Source organism: Oncorhynchus mykiss, chromosome 19 (assembly GCF_013265735.2).
Source record: "Oncorhynchus mykiss isolate Arlee chromosome 19, USDA_OmykA_1.1, whole genome shotgun sequence".
Taxonomy (NCBI): domain Eukaryota; kingdom Metazoa; phylum Chordata; class Actinopteri; order Salmoniformes; family Salmonidae; genus Oncorhynchus; species Oncorhynchus mykiss.
This window is the reverse complement of record NC_048583.1, coordinates 42520702-42539030: the sequence shown is the minus strand read 5'-3', so window position 1 is coordinate 42539030 and position 18329 is coordinate 42520702. Positions and strand designations below refer to the sequence as shown.

The window sequence follows — 18329 nt, the reverse complement described above, 5'->3', positions numbered from 1 at the left end:
TAGAAAACCTCCCGGAGGTCCTGGTACTCTGCGGGAACAGCGTAGAGATCCAAGGCTTTTCCCAAGCCTGCAGGAGGACGTCCCTGGGCAAGCTGTGCCGCCTTAAGGCAGTGTGCATGGCAGAACTGGCACCAACCCAGGATAGAACTAGTAGCCCAGTTGATCAAGGGGTTGTGCCTCTGGAGCCATGAAAATCCCAAAACCACAGGAACATGAGGAGATTCAATTAGTAGAAACTGTATGGACTCACTGTGATTGACCGACACACGCAGGTTAATGGGAACCGTACTGTGAGTGCCTCTGCCAATGGAGCGTCCGTTCAATGCTCTGGCGTCCATGGGAATAGAAGGGGGTTATGTGGAGATACCCAGCTCAGATACCAGGGTAGCGTCCATGAAGCTCTCATCAGCCCCAGAGTCAATGAGCACCCGGAGAGATTTAGCAGGATAGCATGAAGAGGAGTATGAGTAATAGGAGTTTGGAGACTCCCAGTATTGTTCACCAGCGTACTTGTACCTACTGATGAGCCTGTTCCTTTACTGGACAGGTGGATATATAATGTGCTGTAATACCACAATACAAGCAACTGTTGGAGCTCAGCCTGCGTAAATGTTCATTAGGAGACAATCTAGCCCTGCCCAGCTGCATGGGCTCTGGAAGAGACGAGTCACCAGTCCCCGATGATTCCCGAGGGAACTCGGGTGACTTCAGATTCTCTCAGGAATGCAGGAGTCGAGGACTTCCAGGGTTGTTCGGAGGCAAGGGAGAAACAGACCTCCTCTCCCTCCTGCGTTCCCGTAGGTGCCCATCGATCCTCATGGTCAAGGCTATGAGGGAGTCGAGGTCCATGCATAACTCCAGAACTGCAATCTTTAATTTCCTCCGATAATACATGAAGGAAGGTGCCGACCAGGGAATCCGGGTTCCAGGCACTCTTGGCTGCCAACGTGCAAAAGTCTACTGCGTAGTCTGCCACACTACAGAAGTCTTGACATAGTTGAAGTAGCTTCCGAGCTGCCTCTATCCCAGACACCGGAGAATCTAACACCTTTCTCACCTCCGCTACGAAATCCTCCAGACGAATGCAAACGGTGGATTGTTGCTCCCTTCCAGACATCAGCATTATGAGATACTCTATGTTTGAACGGTCTTAAGGAAATGAAGAGGGCTGCAGCTCAAAGATGAGGGAGCGCTGGGAGAGATGCGCCCGGCAGGTCCCAGGATCCCCAACATAGCGCTCCGAACGTGGTATGCGGAGTTCTTCTGGAAGCTGGGTTAGGCTGGGGAAAAGCAAAGCTGGTAGCAGTGTTACTGAGTGTCCGGGAGGTTTCTGTTGTGGCTTGCTAGATAGATAGTCTGCGGAATTACTCCAGTAATGAGTTGAAACCCTGGTTATGGCGTTCCACCAAGGAATGGAGTCCTTCCAAAAGGTTCTGAAGTAGCTCCTCGTGTCTTCCAATGGTGGCTCCTTGCAGGCAGACAGTGTTGCGGAGCTAGTCGAAGTCTGCTGGGTTAGTCATGGTCAGTTCATACCATCACGACTCAGGTTATGACCCAGATGCAGACACAGGAGGCGGCTGGTTCGGTACTCAGAATATTTATTTTATCAAATGGGGCAGGCAAAAATGCAGGTTGAGGGCAGGCAGAGGTTCGTAGGCAGAGTAAAAAAAAAGGACAAAACGTCAGGCAGGCTCAGGGTCAGGGCAAGCAGAAAGGTCGTAACCGGGAAGACTAGAAAACAAGACCTAGAGAAATGAAGAAACACGCTGGTAAGACCTGACAAAACAAGACAAACTGGTGACAGACAGAAAACGCAGGTGTAAATACACAGGATAATGCGGAAAATAGGAGACACTTGGTGGGGGGTGGAGACAAATACAAGACAGGTGAAACAGATTAGGGTGTGACACATGCAAACTTTTTGATCCAGATAATCTCACCCTTCTTTGCTGAATGAATACCCACAGTTTCACAAGGTTTCATCATGGGGTGAAGCTTTACCCTTCATTAAAATACAGTATTCTCAAACACTTCTCATCCCCTCATGTGGAATTGCCCAAACGTTGATTCATTGGCAGATCAAAGTTTCCTCCCACCACCAAACAGAGCAAGGTGCAGCAGAGTAGAGATGGATTTCCGTAAGCATCCCCTCTCCTGCTGCTGCTGCCTACTCACTGGGCTATAGGAGCCTCTTCCAGCAGAATCATACAGATGAGCTCCTATCCAGAGCCAGAGGCATGGAAACCTTTACTGTATACAGCCAATGTTATATTTTCTTTTATTGTAGTCATGAGTCATATGAGTGTCAAGTAAAATAGTGTTGTTTAGAGTAGGCTGTGTTCTGTACCATACATTCTGTTTCATAAAATTATTTTTCATTTACAGTGTTTGGTGTCAGTGGGTCTGGACTCCAAAAACACAATCTGTGTGTGGGACTGGAGGAGGGGCAAGGTGCTAGCAGCAGCTCCTGGCCACACTGACAGGGTAACTATACTACACCATCCTCCCCTCTCTGTCTCAGGCTACCAAGCCCAGATCGATCTCCTCAATTACTGTAGCTAGAAATGCCGCAAGGATGGAGCAGGAAGGAGGATGAGCCCAAAGGAGACGCACATAAACAAGTTAGGCCTGATTGATCATTAGCATTCCCGACAATGGCTGAGGAGACACTAAGCTAATGAAATCAAATGTTCAAAAGATTAAATGTATGCAGCTGTCTTTTTATTCAGCCAACATACGCAAAGATACATCCCTACACACACTAACACACCTGAAGTGTTTGTGTTAGATCTTGTACAATGATGCTAATTGAAGATGACATTCGGATATTGTAAAGTATTTGTTGCACCGTATGTTATGCATTTAATTGTACAAAGGTAAACTTACTATGTGATCTTTTCGACAGATATTTGACATATCCTGGGACTTGTACCAGCCAAGCAAGCTTGTTAGCTGTGGTGTCAAACATATCAAGGTACTGTTTAAATCAAGTTCATACCTTACAAAACTAGCTTACTGAAGGCCCTCAAGCTATCAAAGTGTGTTAGAATCTACAATATGTTGGATGTTTAGCACGCACAGATATGGTGTCCATCATAGACTATTCTTTTGAAAAGGTATGATGTCTTGTGTCTGGTTACCATAATGTTTCAGAAAGTTCTGTAGAGAATTTAATGGAAATGCGCTCCTTTCCTCTTGGCCTTCTTTGCTTTATCGCAGTGATAATATCAAAGCCTTACAAGAGATATACAGTACCGGTCAAAAGTTTGGACACAGCTACTCATTAAAGGGTTTTTCTTTATTTTTACTATTTTCTACATTGTAAAATAATGGTGAAGACATCAAAACTATGAAATAACACATATGGAATCATGTAGTTAACAAAAAAGCGTAATTTTATATTTAAGGCTCTTCAAAGTAGCTACCCTTTGCCTTGATGACAGCTTTGCACACTCTTGGCATTCTCTCAACTAACTTCATGAGGTAGTTGCCAGGAATGCATTTTAATTAACAGGTGCGCCTTAAATGTTAATTTGTGGAATTTGTTTAATTCTTCATGTGTTAGAGCCAATCAGTTGCGTTGTGACAAAGTATGGGTGGTATACTGAAGATAGCCCTATTTGGTGAAAGACCATGTCCATATTATGGCTACAGCTCAAATAAGCAAAGAGAAATGACAGTCCATCATTACTTTAAGACATGAAGGTCAGTCAATGTGGAACATTTCAAGAACTTTTAAAGTTTCTTCAAGTGCAGTTGCAAAAACCAACAAGCACTATGATGAAACTGGCTCTCATGCCACAGGAAAGGAAGACCCAGAGTTACCTCTACAGCAGAGGATTACTTCACTAGAGTTCCAGCCTCAGCAATTGCAGCCCAAATAAATGCTTCATAGAGTCCAATAATAAGAAGAGACTCGCTTGGGCCAAGAAACACAAGCAATGGACATTAGATCGGTGGAAATCTGTGCTTTGGTCTGATGAGCCAAATCTGAGATTTTTGATTCCAAACGCTGTGTCGTTGTGAGAAGCAGAGTACATGAACGGATGATCTCTGCATGTGTGGTTCCCACGTCAAGCATGGAGGAGGAAGTGTGATGTTGTGGGGATGTTTTGCTGGTGAAACTGTCAGTGATTTATTTAGAATTCAAGGCACACTTAACCAGCATGGCTACCACAGCATTCTGCAGCAATACGCCATCCCATCTGGTTTGTGGGACTATCATGTGTTTTTCAACACGACAATGACCTAACACACCTCCAGGATGTGTAAGGGCTATTTGACCAAGAAGGAGAATGATGGAGTTCTGCATCAGATGACCTGGCCTCCACAATCACCCAACCTCAACCCAATTGAAATGGTTTGGGATGAGTTGAACCGCAGAGTGAAGGAAAAGCAACCAATAAGTGCTCAACATATGTGAGAACTCATCCAAGACTGTTGGAAAATAATTCCTCATGAAGCTGGTTGAGAGAATGCCAAGAGTGTGCAAATGTGCCATCGAGGCAAAGGGTGACTACTTTGCAGTATCTAAAATATAAAATATGTTTTCATTTGTTTAACACTTTTATGGTTACTACATGATTCCATATGTGTTATTTCATAGTTTTGATGTCTTCACTATTATTCTACAATGTAGAAAATAGAAAAAATAACGGAAAAACCTTAAATGAGCACAGTTGAAGTCAGAAGTTTACATACACTTAGGTTGGAGTCATTAAAACTTGTTTTTCTACCACTCCACAAATTTCTTGTTAACAAACTATAGTTTTGGCAAGTTGGTTAGGACATGTACTTTGTGCATGACACAAGTCATTTTTACAACAATTGTTTACATACAGATTATTTCACTTATAACAATACCAGTGGGTCAGAAGTTTACAAGTTTACATTAAGTTGGCTGTACCTTTAAACAGCTTGGAAAATTCCAGAAAATGATGTCATGGCTTTAGAAGTTTCGGATAGGCTAATTGACATAATTTGAGTCAATTGGAGGTGTACCTGTGGATGTATTTCAAGGACTACCTTCAAACTCAGTGCCTCTTTGCTTGACATCATGGGAAAATCGAAAGAAATCAGCCAAGACCTCAGAATAAAAATTGTAGACCTCCACAAGTCTGGTTCATCCTTGGGAGCAATTTCCAAACTCCTTTCCAAGTTCATCTGTACAAACAATAGTACAGAAGTATAAACACCATGGGACCATACAGCCATCATACCGCTCAGGAGAAGACGCGCTCTGTCTCCTAGAGATGAACATACATTGGTGCGAAAAGTGCACATCAATCCCAGAACAACAGCAAAGGACCTTGTGAAGATGCTGGAGGAAACAGGTACAAAAGTATCTATATCCACAGTAAAATGAGTACTATATCGACATAACCTGAAAGTCCACTCAGCAAGGAAGAAGCCACTGCTCCAAAATCGCCACAAAAAAAGCCATACTACGGTTTGCAACTGCACATGGGGACAAAGATCATACTTTTTGGAGAAATGTCCTCTGGTCTGATGAAACAAAAATAGACCTGTTTGGCCATAATGACCATCATTATGTTTGGAGGAAAAAGTGTGAGGCTAAGTTGTATGTAAACCGACTTCAACTGTAGGTGTGTCCAAACTTTTGACTGGTACTGTATGTAAAAAAATGTTTTTACTGGAGTGATGGAGGTAGATATGTATAGGGGTAAGGTGACTAGGCATCAGGATATAAGATAAACAGAGTAAGCTTGTAAGTGAGTGGGTGTGTAGAGTCAGTATAAATGTATGTGTATGTTATTTGTGAGTGAGAAGATGATGGAGTGAGTGTGTGTGTGTGTGTGTGTGGGGGGGGGGGGGGGGGGGGGGGGCTACTAGGGCCATGTGAGTGTGCATAGAGACAAAAAAAGGTCAATGAGGATACAAGGTTAACTCCGTGTAGCTATGTCGTTAGCTATTTATGAGTCTTATTGCTTGGGAATAGAATCTGTTCAAGAGACTGTTTGTGCCAGACATGATGCACCGGTACCGCTTGCCGTGCGGAAGCAGAAAGAATAGTCTGTGGCTTGGGTGGTTGGAGTCTTCAACGATTTTCCGTGCCTTCCTACCACACCTCCTGATATAGATGTCCTGGATGTTGTTTGCAGAGGAGGAAAAATGTAGTATTTTTAAAGGAGAATTCAGCAGTGTCTCTTATACTTGGCAGTGTGGACATACCCTTTCAGTAGCTAGGTTTCCATCCAATTGGCAAGATTGTCATGTGAATATAAAACAGTCTGCATAAAGATAATATGTGTATTTTCCCACTAGTGGTGTGTTTCCACCAAACAGACTTGTTGTGGATAAAAATCAGTGCGTGATGATGTAGTGAACACAAAATGTAGATTTTCGCTTAAGTTTTCATGTTCCGAATAAAAAGGTAATGTTCAAAGTTTATCAACTCTACCGATACTTTTGTCACAAAAGCTGTTGCGTTAAATAGCAAATGTGCATACTCTGGACTTGGCACATGCATTCTAGCCAACAGCTGGTAGATACAGTGCGGGTATAGTCTGTGCTGGTAGGCTAGTTTGGACATCGGTCACCAGAATAAGACCCTCAATATTTATTGGAATGGAGCATCAAGCTCATCACCGTGCACTTTCAGCACCCTGTCAAGTTCATCATAACTTATTTCATATAGCCTAATAAACTGCATGCTTTTCTGAGTAGTAGTGGGAGGACCACACACCATATCATCATCGCGTGACTCCAATTTTACTTCAATATGATGGTTATTATATGGACATTTGCGCATAAAGACATTGTCATGACTGTCCTGTGAGGATCCGAATGGGTCAGATCAGCTTGGCAATGGATGACAGTAACCGGATCATCTCTCACCCACAGAGGGGAGGGGAGGACGGAGCTGGTGGAGGTTGACAGCTCACACCCTGTCATAATTTAAAGGAGAGGAGATTCAGAGAACAACCCTCTCCAAATTAACACAGCAATGTTCCTTTATCTCCAGAGACTTTTTCCACTGAAACTCTTAACACGTTCTAAAGCGAATACTGGAAAAATATTCCTAACAGAGAATGTGGGGAATGGTCAGAGGCGATGTCACGTTCTGACCTTTATTTCCTTTGTTTTGTCTTTATTTAGTATGGTCAGGGCGTGAGTTGGGGTGGGCAGTCTATGTTTGTTTTTCTATGTTTGGTTTCTGTTTCGGCCTAGTATGTTTCTCAATCAGAGGCAGGTGTCGTTAGTTGTCTCTGATTGAGAATCATACTTAGGTAGCCTGGGTTTCACTGTTGGTTTGTGGGTGTTTGTTTCCGTGTCAGTGTTTGTCGCCACACGGTACTGTTTCGATTTCGTTTCTTCACGTTTCTTTTGTTATTTTTGTATTCAGTGTTCAGTGCTTTCTTTGATTAAAGTTATGGACACTTACCACGCTGCATCTTGGTCCGATCCTTACTCCTCTTCAGATGAAGAGGAGATCTGCCATTACAGAAACACCCACCAACCAAGGACCAAGCAGTGTGGTCACAGGCAGCAGCAGCAGCAGCAGCAGCAGCAGGAGAGGCAGCGATACCTGGAGAACTGGACTTGGGAGGAGATTCTGGACGGTAAGGACCCTGGAAACAGCCAGTGGAATATCGTCGCCCCAAAGCAGAGCTGGAGGCAGCAAAAGCAGAGAGGCGGCATTATGAGGAGCTAGCACGGCAGAGCGGCTGGAAGCCCGAGAGGCAGACCCAAACATTTCTTGGGGGGGGCACACGGGGAGTGTGGCGAAGCCAGGTAGGAGACCTGCGCCAACTTCCCGTGCTTACCGGAGAGAGAGAGGGACTGGGCAGGCACTGTGTTATGTGGTGGAGCGCACAGTCTCCCCAGTGCGTTATCATAGCCCGGTGCGGTACATTCCAGCTCCTCGTATCGGCCGGGCTAGAGTGGGCATCGAGCCAGGTGCCATGAAGCCGGCTTTACGCATCTGATCTCCAGTGCTTCTCCTCGGGCCGGCATACATGGCACCAGCCTTACGCATGGTGGCCCAGGTTCGCCAGCACAGCCCAGTGCGGACTATTCCACCTCGTCGCACTGGCCTGGCTACCGGGAGCATTCGACCAGGTAAGGTTGGGCAGGCTCGGTGCTCAAGAGCTCCAGTGCGCCTGCACGGTCCGGTCAACCCAGTGCCACCTCCACGCACCATCCCTCCGGTGGCAGCCCCCTGCACCAGGCTGTCTCTCCGTCTTCTGCCTACAGGTGCTCCCGTCTGTCCTGAGCCGCCAGAGTCTCCCATCTGTCCTGAGCCGCAAGAGTCTCCCGTCTGTCCTGAGCCGCCAGAGTCTCCCGTCTGTCCTGAGCCGCCAGAGTCTCCCGTCTGTCCTGAGCCGCCAGAGTCTCCCGTCTGCCCTGAGCCGCCAGAGTCTCCCGTCTGTCCTGAGCCGCCAGAGTCTCCCGTCTGTCCTGAGCCGCCAGAGTCTCCCGTCTGTCCTGAGCCGCCAGAGTCTCCCGTCTGTCCTGAGCCGCCAGAGTCTCCCGTCTGTCCTGAGCCGCCAGAGTCTCCCGTCTGTCCTGAGCCGCCAGAGTCTCCCGTCTGTCCTGAGCCGCCAGAGTCTCCCGTCTGTCCTGAGCCGCAAGAGCCGCCAGTCTGTCCTGAGCCGCCAGTCTGTCCTGAGCCGCCAGAGCCGCCAGTCAGCCAGGAGCCAGCCAGAGCCGCCAGTCAGCCAGGAGCCGTCAGAGCCGTCAGCCAGCCAGGAGCCGCCAGAGCCGCCAGCCAGGAGCCGCCAGAGCCACCAGTCAGCCAGGAGCCGCCAGAGCCGTCAGTCAGCCAGGATCCGCCAGAGCCGTCAGCCAGCCAGGAGCTGCCAGAGCCGTCAGTCAGCCAGGCGATGCCAGAATCGCCCTTCACTCTGGAGCTGCCGGAGTCTCCCGCCTGTCCGGCGCCGTTGGAGACTCCCCCCTGTCCGGCGCTGCCGGAGTCTCCCGCCTGTCCAGCGCTTCCGGAGTCTCCAATCTGTCCGGCGCTGCCGGAATCTCCCGTCCATTTGGGACCCATGGCTAGGGTCCCCAGTCGGAGGTCGGCGGTGAGGATCGCCGCTCATAAGAGGCCACAGGGGCGGTTGAGGAGGCGGACAAAAACTGTGGTGAAGTGGGGTCCACGTCCCGCGCCAAAGCCGCCACCGAGGACAGACGCCCAACCAGACCCTCCCCTATAGGTTCAGGTTTTGCACCTTTGGGTGTGGTCAGGGCGTGATTTGGGGTGGGCAGTCTATGTTTGATTTTCTATGTTTGGTTTCTGTTTCGGCCTAGTATGGTTCTCAATCAGAGGCAGGTGTCGTTAGTTGTCTCTGATTGAGAATCATACTTAGGTAACCTGGGTTTCACTGTTGGTTTGTGGGTGTTTGTTTCCGTGTCAGTGTTTGTCGCCACACGGTACTGTTTCGGTTTCGTTTCTTCACGTTTCTTTTGTTATTTTTGTATTCAGTGTTCAGTGCTTTCTTTGATTAAAGGTATGGACACTTACCATGCTGCATCTCTTCAGACGAAGAGGAGATCTGCCGTTTTTTGTGATGTCATTAAAAATGTTATAAGGGAAATACACTAACTTGAAAAGTATATACACTACATGTACGAAGTGTTGAATATGAAATATAAAAAATATGAAAGTATTTCTGTTAAGATTGGAATGTGATTTTAGGAGCCATGAGATAAATTGTCTCCTATAAATTGTGCATAGTAAGTAGCCACACTCTGAGTGAGGTCAGGGAGCATGTCAGCCTGACTGAACCATCCCTTTCAACCAGAGTGCATAAAAGGATTGGCAAATAAATACATTCACATTTAGACCAGGGGGGTGGGGGGACCCCTTTTGGGACAATTAGAGCCTTATAAGCTTCCCGCAAAAAGGCCCAACACCCTTCCTAAGATGGCCTAGTTCTGACAGAGAAAAAAATGTTCAACGAAGGCATTCACACGTAAATACATTAATGATTTCTTACTCCAAACGGGCAGAGGTTTGTGTGCAAAGTATATAATTACTGTAGTAGTAGTTCCTAAAATGTATTAATGATAACTGTCTCTTTCTCTCTCTCCTTCCCTCTTCATCTTCTTTGTAACAAGCTGTTGTGTCAGTCTGCTAGGGACATTTTCCTAATGTAGTAAGTGTGTATGTTTATCTTGTGTTATCATTTAGTTAGCTAATGAATCAATAATTAAACCAATTTCTGTTGTACTGAATCATGAGTAAGGCTGGGTTTTTTGCAGATATAGGAGGTTAAGACTGTTCAGAATGATGATATGATAAGAGGCTATGATTAAAATGTTGACTGTTTTAGGTAAAGACCTTTTAGAGTTTAATTCGTGAGATGGTAACTCTTTAAACAACCGCTCTCGTGGTGCCCCAAATTCCTAATTAGTTAATTGTTACATTATTAATTTAATTGGGTAACAATTAAACATAGTTAATTGATTCAATAAATAACAGTCATCAGATTAATGAAAGTAAAGTCACGACAATGTTTCCACCGCCATTTCTTGCATTATTAATTTTACCAGCACTAAATGATCCCACCATGTTGAACGAACAAATGATTGGTCGAGATGTATAAAATTGTACTGAAACTTCCTGTTTCCATTACACCTGTCGTGATTTAAAAAAATGGACGATATATCTTTACTCTCATAAAAACTGTCAATGAAAACGTGGTTAGTGTTCCTGCTGCACTCAATCCTGTTTAAAGAATACTTATTTTTCAACTTTTTTCATCAAGCAGATCTTATATAAAAAAGCACCCATATCTCTGCAAAGCCTTGGTGCTCTGTATTAGATTCATGGAGGATGTTATTTCCCCAAACGGAATTTAGACCAAATTGTTGTCTTTAGATAAGTATCATATTACAGGGAACTTCTGCTTTCATGATATCTTTTCCATTTAATTGAGTATGTGTTTATCATTGGAATAATATGCATTTGTCTACCTTATCTGTAATGTGAAGGTGCTCCCACCCCCACCCCTCGTGATAATATACCCCTCTCCCACAACCCTGCGCCAGAACCCCTATGCAGCGAAGCAATCCTCTCTCTCTAAATCTCTCTCTTTGTCTGTCTCCCGCTCTATCTCCTGATGCCAAGGCAATCCAGCAATCATCCCACATAATTCCCAAGCCTTTACCCTGCGGACCGTGTGACATCTGCTCTGCAGCCCTGTGCTCACTCAGCGATTATAGCACTCAATGCATCCAGGAGATTTAGCCCCAATAATCCCCTCACTACAATCCCAGGAAAACATCATTTCTGGGACTACGTCTGCCGCTTCCACCTCAACACAAAAGAAAAGAGGGAAGCAAGAGGATCCACCATTAGCTAAAATCATGTTGCGATCAGTAGGTCATTTGATTTGGCTTTGACTGTGATCTTGCTTGGCAGCCCTGTGCCTGGGACTTGCAGACACGCACACGTCTGGTTGATAGATGATTAGTTTGCCTCTATACCTGATTAAGCAGCTCCTTCATGTATGTCTATCACTATTAGGTGATACCCAGCTAACACATAACATTCTGAGAACCATATGTTTCTTAGAGCTTGGTGAGATCATGGTTGTCCTATGTTTATTTTGCATACTGTACAACCTTCCCACAACTTTCTGGGAATGGTGCAGAATTGTTGCTTGGCTTTGGAAAATTCGCAGCACACTTAAGGAATTTGACAAAATAACGTAATTTTTGTTGGGTATTTCATTACATTATCAGAACGTTTCCTAAAAGTTCAAACATGGTTAAATTTAATTGTATTTTTGGTAATGTTCTAGGAATGTTCTCCAACAGGCTTGGCATTGCGAAGGTTCTCAAATAGCTCAGAGAACGTTATACATCCTCCTGTGGGAATTTCAATACTTCAGCATAACATTTCCACCAAGTTTCCTCGTGGTTCTATTTAAAGTCATGTATTCAGAACATTAAGAAAACTTTCCATAAAAAAGACAAAAAACATTACTAACGTTCAAAGAACGTTCTAAGAATGTTATTGAGAACATATACATTCCGTTCTCAGAATCAACAAAACTCTTATCATCTATCTTGTTAAGCGTTATCAGGTGTGTTTGCCACGCCCACTAATTGGCCACACCTGATCTTAATGAGTGCTTCTTTCCTTTGAAATGGGGTCTGTTTGAATAGACTAAAATGAACAGCTTTGTAAGAGTTAAAAAAAAACAGGGCAAGCTCACTCCATCCTGGTGGTGCAGTGGACTAATTCCATGGATAAAGAACAGAAGATCATAGGTTCAAATCTCATTGACATTGTGCCACATTGTTTGTAGGATTAATGCCTTAGGACACATGGAAATTCATTTGCTATCTGTGGTTATAACTCAAAACAGTTAACCCAAACTAAGCTAGCAGTGTTATTAAAAGTGTTATTGAAACATTCAGTGTAAGTTTTTTATTTAATTTTTTTACCCCTTTTTCATCCCAATTTCATGGTATCCAATTGGTAGTTACAGTCTTGTCTCATAGCTGCAACTCCCGTACAGACTCTGGAGAGGCGAAGGTCGAGAGCCATGCGTCCTCCGAAACACAACCCAACCAAGCCGCACTGCTTCTTGACACAATGCCCACAACCCAGAAGCCAGCCGCACCAATTTGTCGGAGGAAACACCGTACACCTGGTGACCGTGTCAGTGTACACTGCGCCCGGCCCGCCACAGGAGTCGCTAGTGTGCAATGGGACAAGGACATCACTGCCGACCAAACCTCCTCTAACCCAGACGACGCTGGGCCAATTGTGCACCGCCCCATGGGTTTCGACAGAGCCTGGACTCGAACTCAGAATCTCTAGTGGCACAGCTAGCACTGCAATGCAGTGCCTTAGACCGCTGCGCCACTCAGAGAACCATAGTAAAACAGCTTCAAATTAACATTCCCAGAACAGACTAAATGTTCAATTTCATTCACAAAATGTTTAAAAAACGTTCTGTTTTATTTGTCAGAAATGTATGGATTTGTTCCCAGAACCAATGGGAAACCAAAAACGTATGTTTCCACAACTTCCAAGGAACCAAATGTGTTAGCAGGATAGACACATCAGGTCATATAGGTTGCACACACACACACATTCTTATAGACTCAAGCACATTCATACACACATTCTGTGCTGAGCTTTTACAGAGAACTTTATATTTGGAGGATTTAGACAGGCAGACGAGAGGCATGCAAACAGAGGTGCTTTCAAAGCCTCCTCTGATAGTACCCTGGCATCAATCCGTCAGCAAGTATCTTTACACTGAGATTCAGTCATTGCTGTAAAATTGAGAATAAGTCATTCATTTCCATAATGCTCAGTGAAGCCTTCAGTGCCATGACATTGAGAGTCACTGTGGTGGTTATGAGTGGCAGGCAGAGAGGGGGAACGGTGTGGTGAGGAGAGGGAGTTGATGCCTACCTGCCTGGCCTGGTTGAGGAATTACACCCTTTCCACGTTGATTACATCACAAGGTTTTCCCCTGAGTAGTGGTGCAGGGAAGTGCTGTGGTACATATTACTGATTGACTGACATTCTGCAGATCCATGGTTAGGCACATAGTGTGGTAGAGCTTCCGCCTCTACTCTATCCTCTGGACACACTTTGGCCCTCTGTTCTATTTATTAAGACAGCTCTGCCATGGTCTTTAGTGGCATTGGCAGCCTTACTTTAATAATTCCCACCTGTTTAGCATTTCTTCAAATCACATTCACCAAGGAACAGAGGAAATAAACGTTTCTTCAAATCACATTCACCAAGGAACAGAGGAAATAAACATTTCCCCTGCCAGAGGCGTTTTTCTTTTAAGACCAAATGTTTCTCATTTTTCAAATAACAAACAAGACATGATGCCCTGAGCAATTTCTGACCATGACTAATAAAAAACGCAGCAAATGAATATAATTTTTTTAGCCGAATATGTTGAATGAGTGGAACAGATTAGAAAGTGAAGGGACAGCTTGGTGAGTCTTTATTTTCCCTTCCTCTTGTATGTGACTCAACTCAGGTCTTGGCTGGGGAGCATCGGCTGGTCTTGCTGCTCTCCCTACTTTAAAAGACAGTGGTTTTACACACACACACACACACACACACACACACACACACACACACACACACACACACACACACACACACACACACACTATCTCTCTCTCACTTCTTCTCTCTCCCTCTGGCCTCATCATAAACCCTCCAGCCTCTCGTCTCCTCTCAGTAGTAATTCAGAGCATTTCGGGGATTAGCGGGATACCGCGTCTCCCTGTCTTATCAGACCCAGCACCGAAGGCACCCAGTCATGCCGCATCCATCCCCACTGCCTGGCTCCAACACAGGCTGAGATTATGCTGGCCTGTGATAATCGATCCCTCCTGTTAACACACTGGCCCTTGTAGCACCAAAGCACTGTGCTGACTTGGCTGATATTGGAGCCCATCCCTGGCTCCTGTCTTACCTCTGCAGAGGTACAGCTCTCTGATACGTCGGACACACTATGCTACACTATGTACCCTCACTGTTGAGATATTTCTTCTATCTACAGACTCAAAAGTAGTTTGGATTTTGGATAACACTTTACTTAAAACCTGCATGTACAGTTGAAGTAAGAAGTTTCCGTATGTGTTATTTCATAGTTTTGATGTCTTCACTGTTATTCTACAATGTAGAAAATAGTACAAATAAAGGAAAAACCTTAAACATGTACAGTTGAAGTCAGAAGTTTACATACACTTAGGTTGGAGTCATTAAAACTTGTTTTTCTACCACTCCACAAATTTCTTGTTTAACAAACTATAGTTTTGGAAAGTCGGCTAGGACATCTACTTTGTGCATGACACAAGTAATTTTTCCAACAATTGTTTACAGACAGATTATTTCACTTATAATTGACTGTATCACGATTCCAGTTGGTCAGAAGTTTATATACACTAAGTTAAAGCTTGGTCTCAAATGGGTCTTCCAAATGAACAATGACCCAAGCATCCTTCCAAAGTTGTGTCAAAATGGCTTAAGGACAACAAAGTCAAGGTATTGTAGTGGCCGTCACAAAGCCCTGACCTCAATCCTATAGAAGATTTGTGGGCAGAACTGAAAAAGCATGTGCGAGAAAGGAGGCCTACAGACAGGACTCATTTACACCAGCCCTGTCAGGAGGAATGGGCCAAAATGCATCCAACTTATTGTGGGAAGGTTGTGGAAGGCTACCCGAAAAGTTTGATCCAAGTTAAACAATTTGATGGCAATGCTACCAAATACTAATTGAGTGTATGTAAACTTCTGACCCACTGGGAATGTGATGAAAGAAATAAAATCTGAAATAAATCATTCTCTCTACTATTATTCTGACATTTCACATTCTTAAAATAAAGTGGTGATCCTGACTGACCTAAGACAGGGAATTTTTTTACTAGGATTAAATGTCAGGAATTGTGAAAAACTGAGTTTAAATTTATTTGGCTAAGGTGTATGTAAACTTCCGACTTTAACTGTATAGTGCAGTATGATTACACCTGTAGGCGTTTTACAATTTTACAGAGATCCAGGCTCTAGCTAAAGCTAGAGGAATAAATATTGCCAGGGAAGACATCCTCCATAGGCAAGAAATGAAAACGTTAATCTCTCTGTGTGCTCTGTTACGTGCCACCGTGACAGTGGTGCCAGTGGTGCCAGTGTCTTGACATGGGAAACACGACACACACTCATCTCTCCTGGGATCTTATCGTCATGCAGACAGAACAGCTCTCTGGTTTATGGACTTTGTCCACAGTCTGGAATGTGCCCATGCATCCCAACGACCTTGTTCATAAACCATTGTGGGGCTTGATAGTGACCGGTGGTGGTGGAGACTTTGTGATGATGGTGATATCTGTCCTGAGGCAGGGTGTGTGTCTGCATGCTGATCAGCTGACTACAGCTCTGACCTCCAGCATGGGTTCTGTGGAAATGGAAATGGTGAAGGCCTAGATTTTAGCTTGTGTATAGAGATGGATCTGTGTGTGTGTGTGTGGTGGTGGTGGGGGGGGGGTGTTACAATTGAGATGTTACATGCAGGAACCCTACGTCATTTCAACGTGGATAATTGACTATTTGATCAATGAGTTTACAACCTATATTCACCCACTCAAAAAGACAGCCAAAAGTTAGTTGAATTTCCATTGGGTTATCAGTATGCTTTGAACCATCTAAAAGCACAACCAAATTCCAATGGAAAAACAATGTTTGGTTTTTGGTTTAGTTGTCGCCCAAATGTCTGTCACAATGCTTTCAAACATTTAAAAGCACAGCAACATTCAAATGGGAATACAATGTCAGATATTATGTTTATTTATACAACAGAAAGTGTTATCACTTTTCTTCATCTATTAGCAGAACCAAATGACCTGGATTGCAGTTGAGATTACATTAACAGTATATGGTGCAAGAGACCAATGCCGTTCGAGATTCTGCGCAGATTATTACAGCAATTGTGAAGATCTCCACAGACCTGTGACAAACTATGCATGCTACAAAGCATGTGGACACCTCTTCAAATTAGTGGATTTGGCTATTTCATCAACACCCGTTGCTGACAGGGGTATAAAATCGAGCACACAGCCATGCAATCTCCATAGACAAACATTGGCAGTAGAATGGCCCGTACTGAAAAGCTCAGTGACCTTTAACGTGGCACCGTCATAGGATGCCACCTTTCCAACAAGTCAGTTCGTCAAATTTCTGCCCTGTTAGAGCTTCCCCGGTCAACTGTCAGTGCTGTTATTGTGAAGTGGAAACGTCTAGGAGCAACAACGGCTCAGGCATGGAGTGGCATGCCACACAAGCTCGCAGAATGGAACCGCCGAGTGCTGAAGTGCATAGCGCGTAAACATCATCTGTCCTCTTTTGCAACACTCACTACTGAGTTCCAAACTGCCTCTGGAAGCAAAGTCAGTACAATAACTGTTCGTTGGGAGCTTCATGAAATTGATTTCCATGGCCGAGCAGCCGCATGCATGCCTAAGATCACAATGTGCAATGCCAGGCGTCGGATGGAGTGGTGTAAATCTCACCGCCATTGGACTCTCGAGCAGTGGAAACGCATTCTCTGGAGTGATGAATCACACTTCACCATCTGGCAGTCCGATGGACGAATCTGGGTTCCGCTGATGCCAGAATAACGCTACCTGCCCGAATGCATAGTGCCAACTGTAAAGGCGAGGTTTGGTTTTTGTACTTACAAGAATTTTATTTCTCTCGGATATTGTGCACAAATGTGTTTACATCCCTGTTAGTGATCATTTCTCCTTAGTCAAGATAATCTGTCCACCTGACAGGTATGTCATATCAAGAAGCCGATTAAACAGCATGATCATTACAAAGATCCACCTTGTGCAGCTTGTGGTGGCGACAATAAAAGGCCACTCTAAAATGTGCAATTTTGAGACATCATAGATGTCTCAAGTTTTGAGGGAGCGTGCAATTGGCTTGCAGACTGCAAGAATGTACACCAAATCTGTTGCCAGAGAATTTAATGTTAATTTCTCTACCAAAAGCCATCGCCAACATCGTTTTAGAGAATTTGTTAGTACGTCCAACTGGCCTCACAACCACAGACCACGTGTATAGGGTTGTGTGGATGAGCGATTTGCTAATGTCAAAGTAGTGAACAGAGTGCCCCATGGTGGTAGTGGGGTTATGGTATGGGCAGGCATAAGCTACGGACAACGAACACAACTGCACTTTATTGATGGCAATTTGAATGCACAGAAATGCAGTGATGAGATCCTGAGGCCCATTGTCGTGCCATTCATCCGCCATTATCATGTTTCAGCATGATAATGTACAGTCCCATGTCGCAAGGATCTGTACACAATTCCTGGAAGCTGAAAATGTCCCAGTTCTTCCATGTCCTGCATGCTCACTAGACATGTCACCCATTGAGCATGTGTGGGATGCCCTGGATCGATGTGTACGCAGCGTCTTCCAGTTCCCAATAGACAGCAAATTTGTACAGCTTTTGAAGACAAGTGGGACAACATTCCACAGGCCACAATCAACAGCCTGATCAACTCTCTGCGAAGGAGATGAGACACACTGCATTAGGCAAATGTTGGTCACACCAGATACTGACTGGTTTTCTGATCCGTGCCTCTACCTTTTTTTTAACGGTACTGTATCTGTGAGGCATATCTCTATTCCCAGTCGTGAAATCCATAGATTAGGGACTAATTTATTTATTTCAAATGACTGATTTCCTTTTATGAACTGTAACTCAGTAAAAATATTTGAAATTGTTGCTCATTGCGTTTATATTTTTGTTCAGTATAGATCATTTGTTGTATTACTTGTAAGGCACAGCTGAGTAAGCATAAGAATTAGCTTG

The 18329-nt window shown here is 44.5% G+C and overlaps 1 protein-coding gene across 3 annotated transcripts in view; it reads left to right on the top strand.

Annotated features, from left to right (window-relative positions):
• Positions 1-18329, top strand: part of eml5 (EMAP like 5) — a 67512-nt gene that overhangs the window by 22939 nt on the left and 26244 nt on the right. For all 3 annotated transcript variants that reach the window (XM_021574374.2, XM_036954866.1, XM_036954865.1), the window contains exons 3-4: positions 2386-2484; positions 2906-2974. In XM_021574374.2, coding sequence (XP_021430049.1) covers positions 2386-2484; positions 2906-2974 — 168 coding nt within the window. The remainder of the gene's footprint in view (positions 1-2385; positions 2485-2905; positions 2975-18329) is intronic.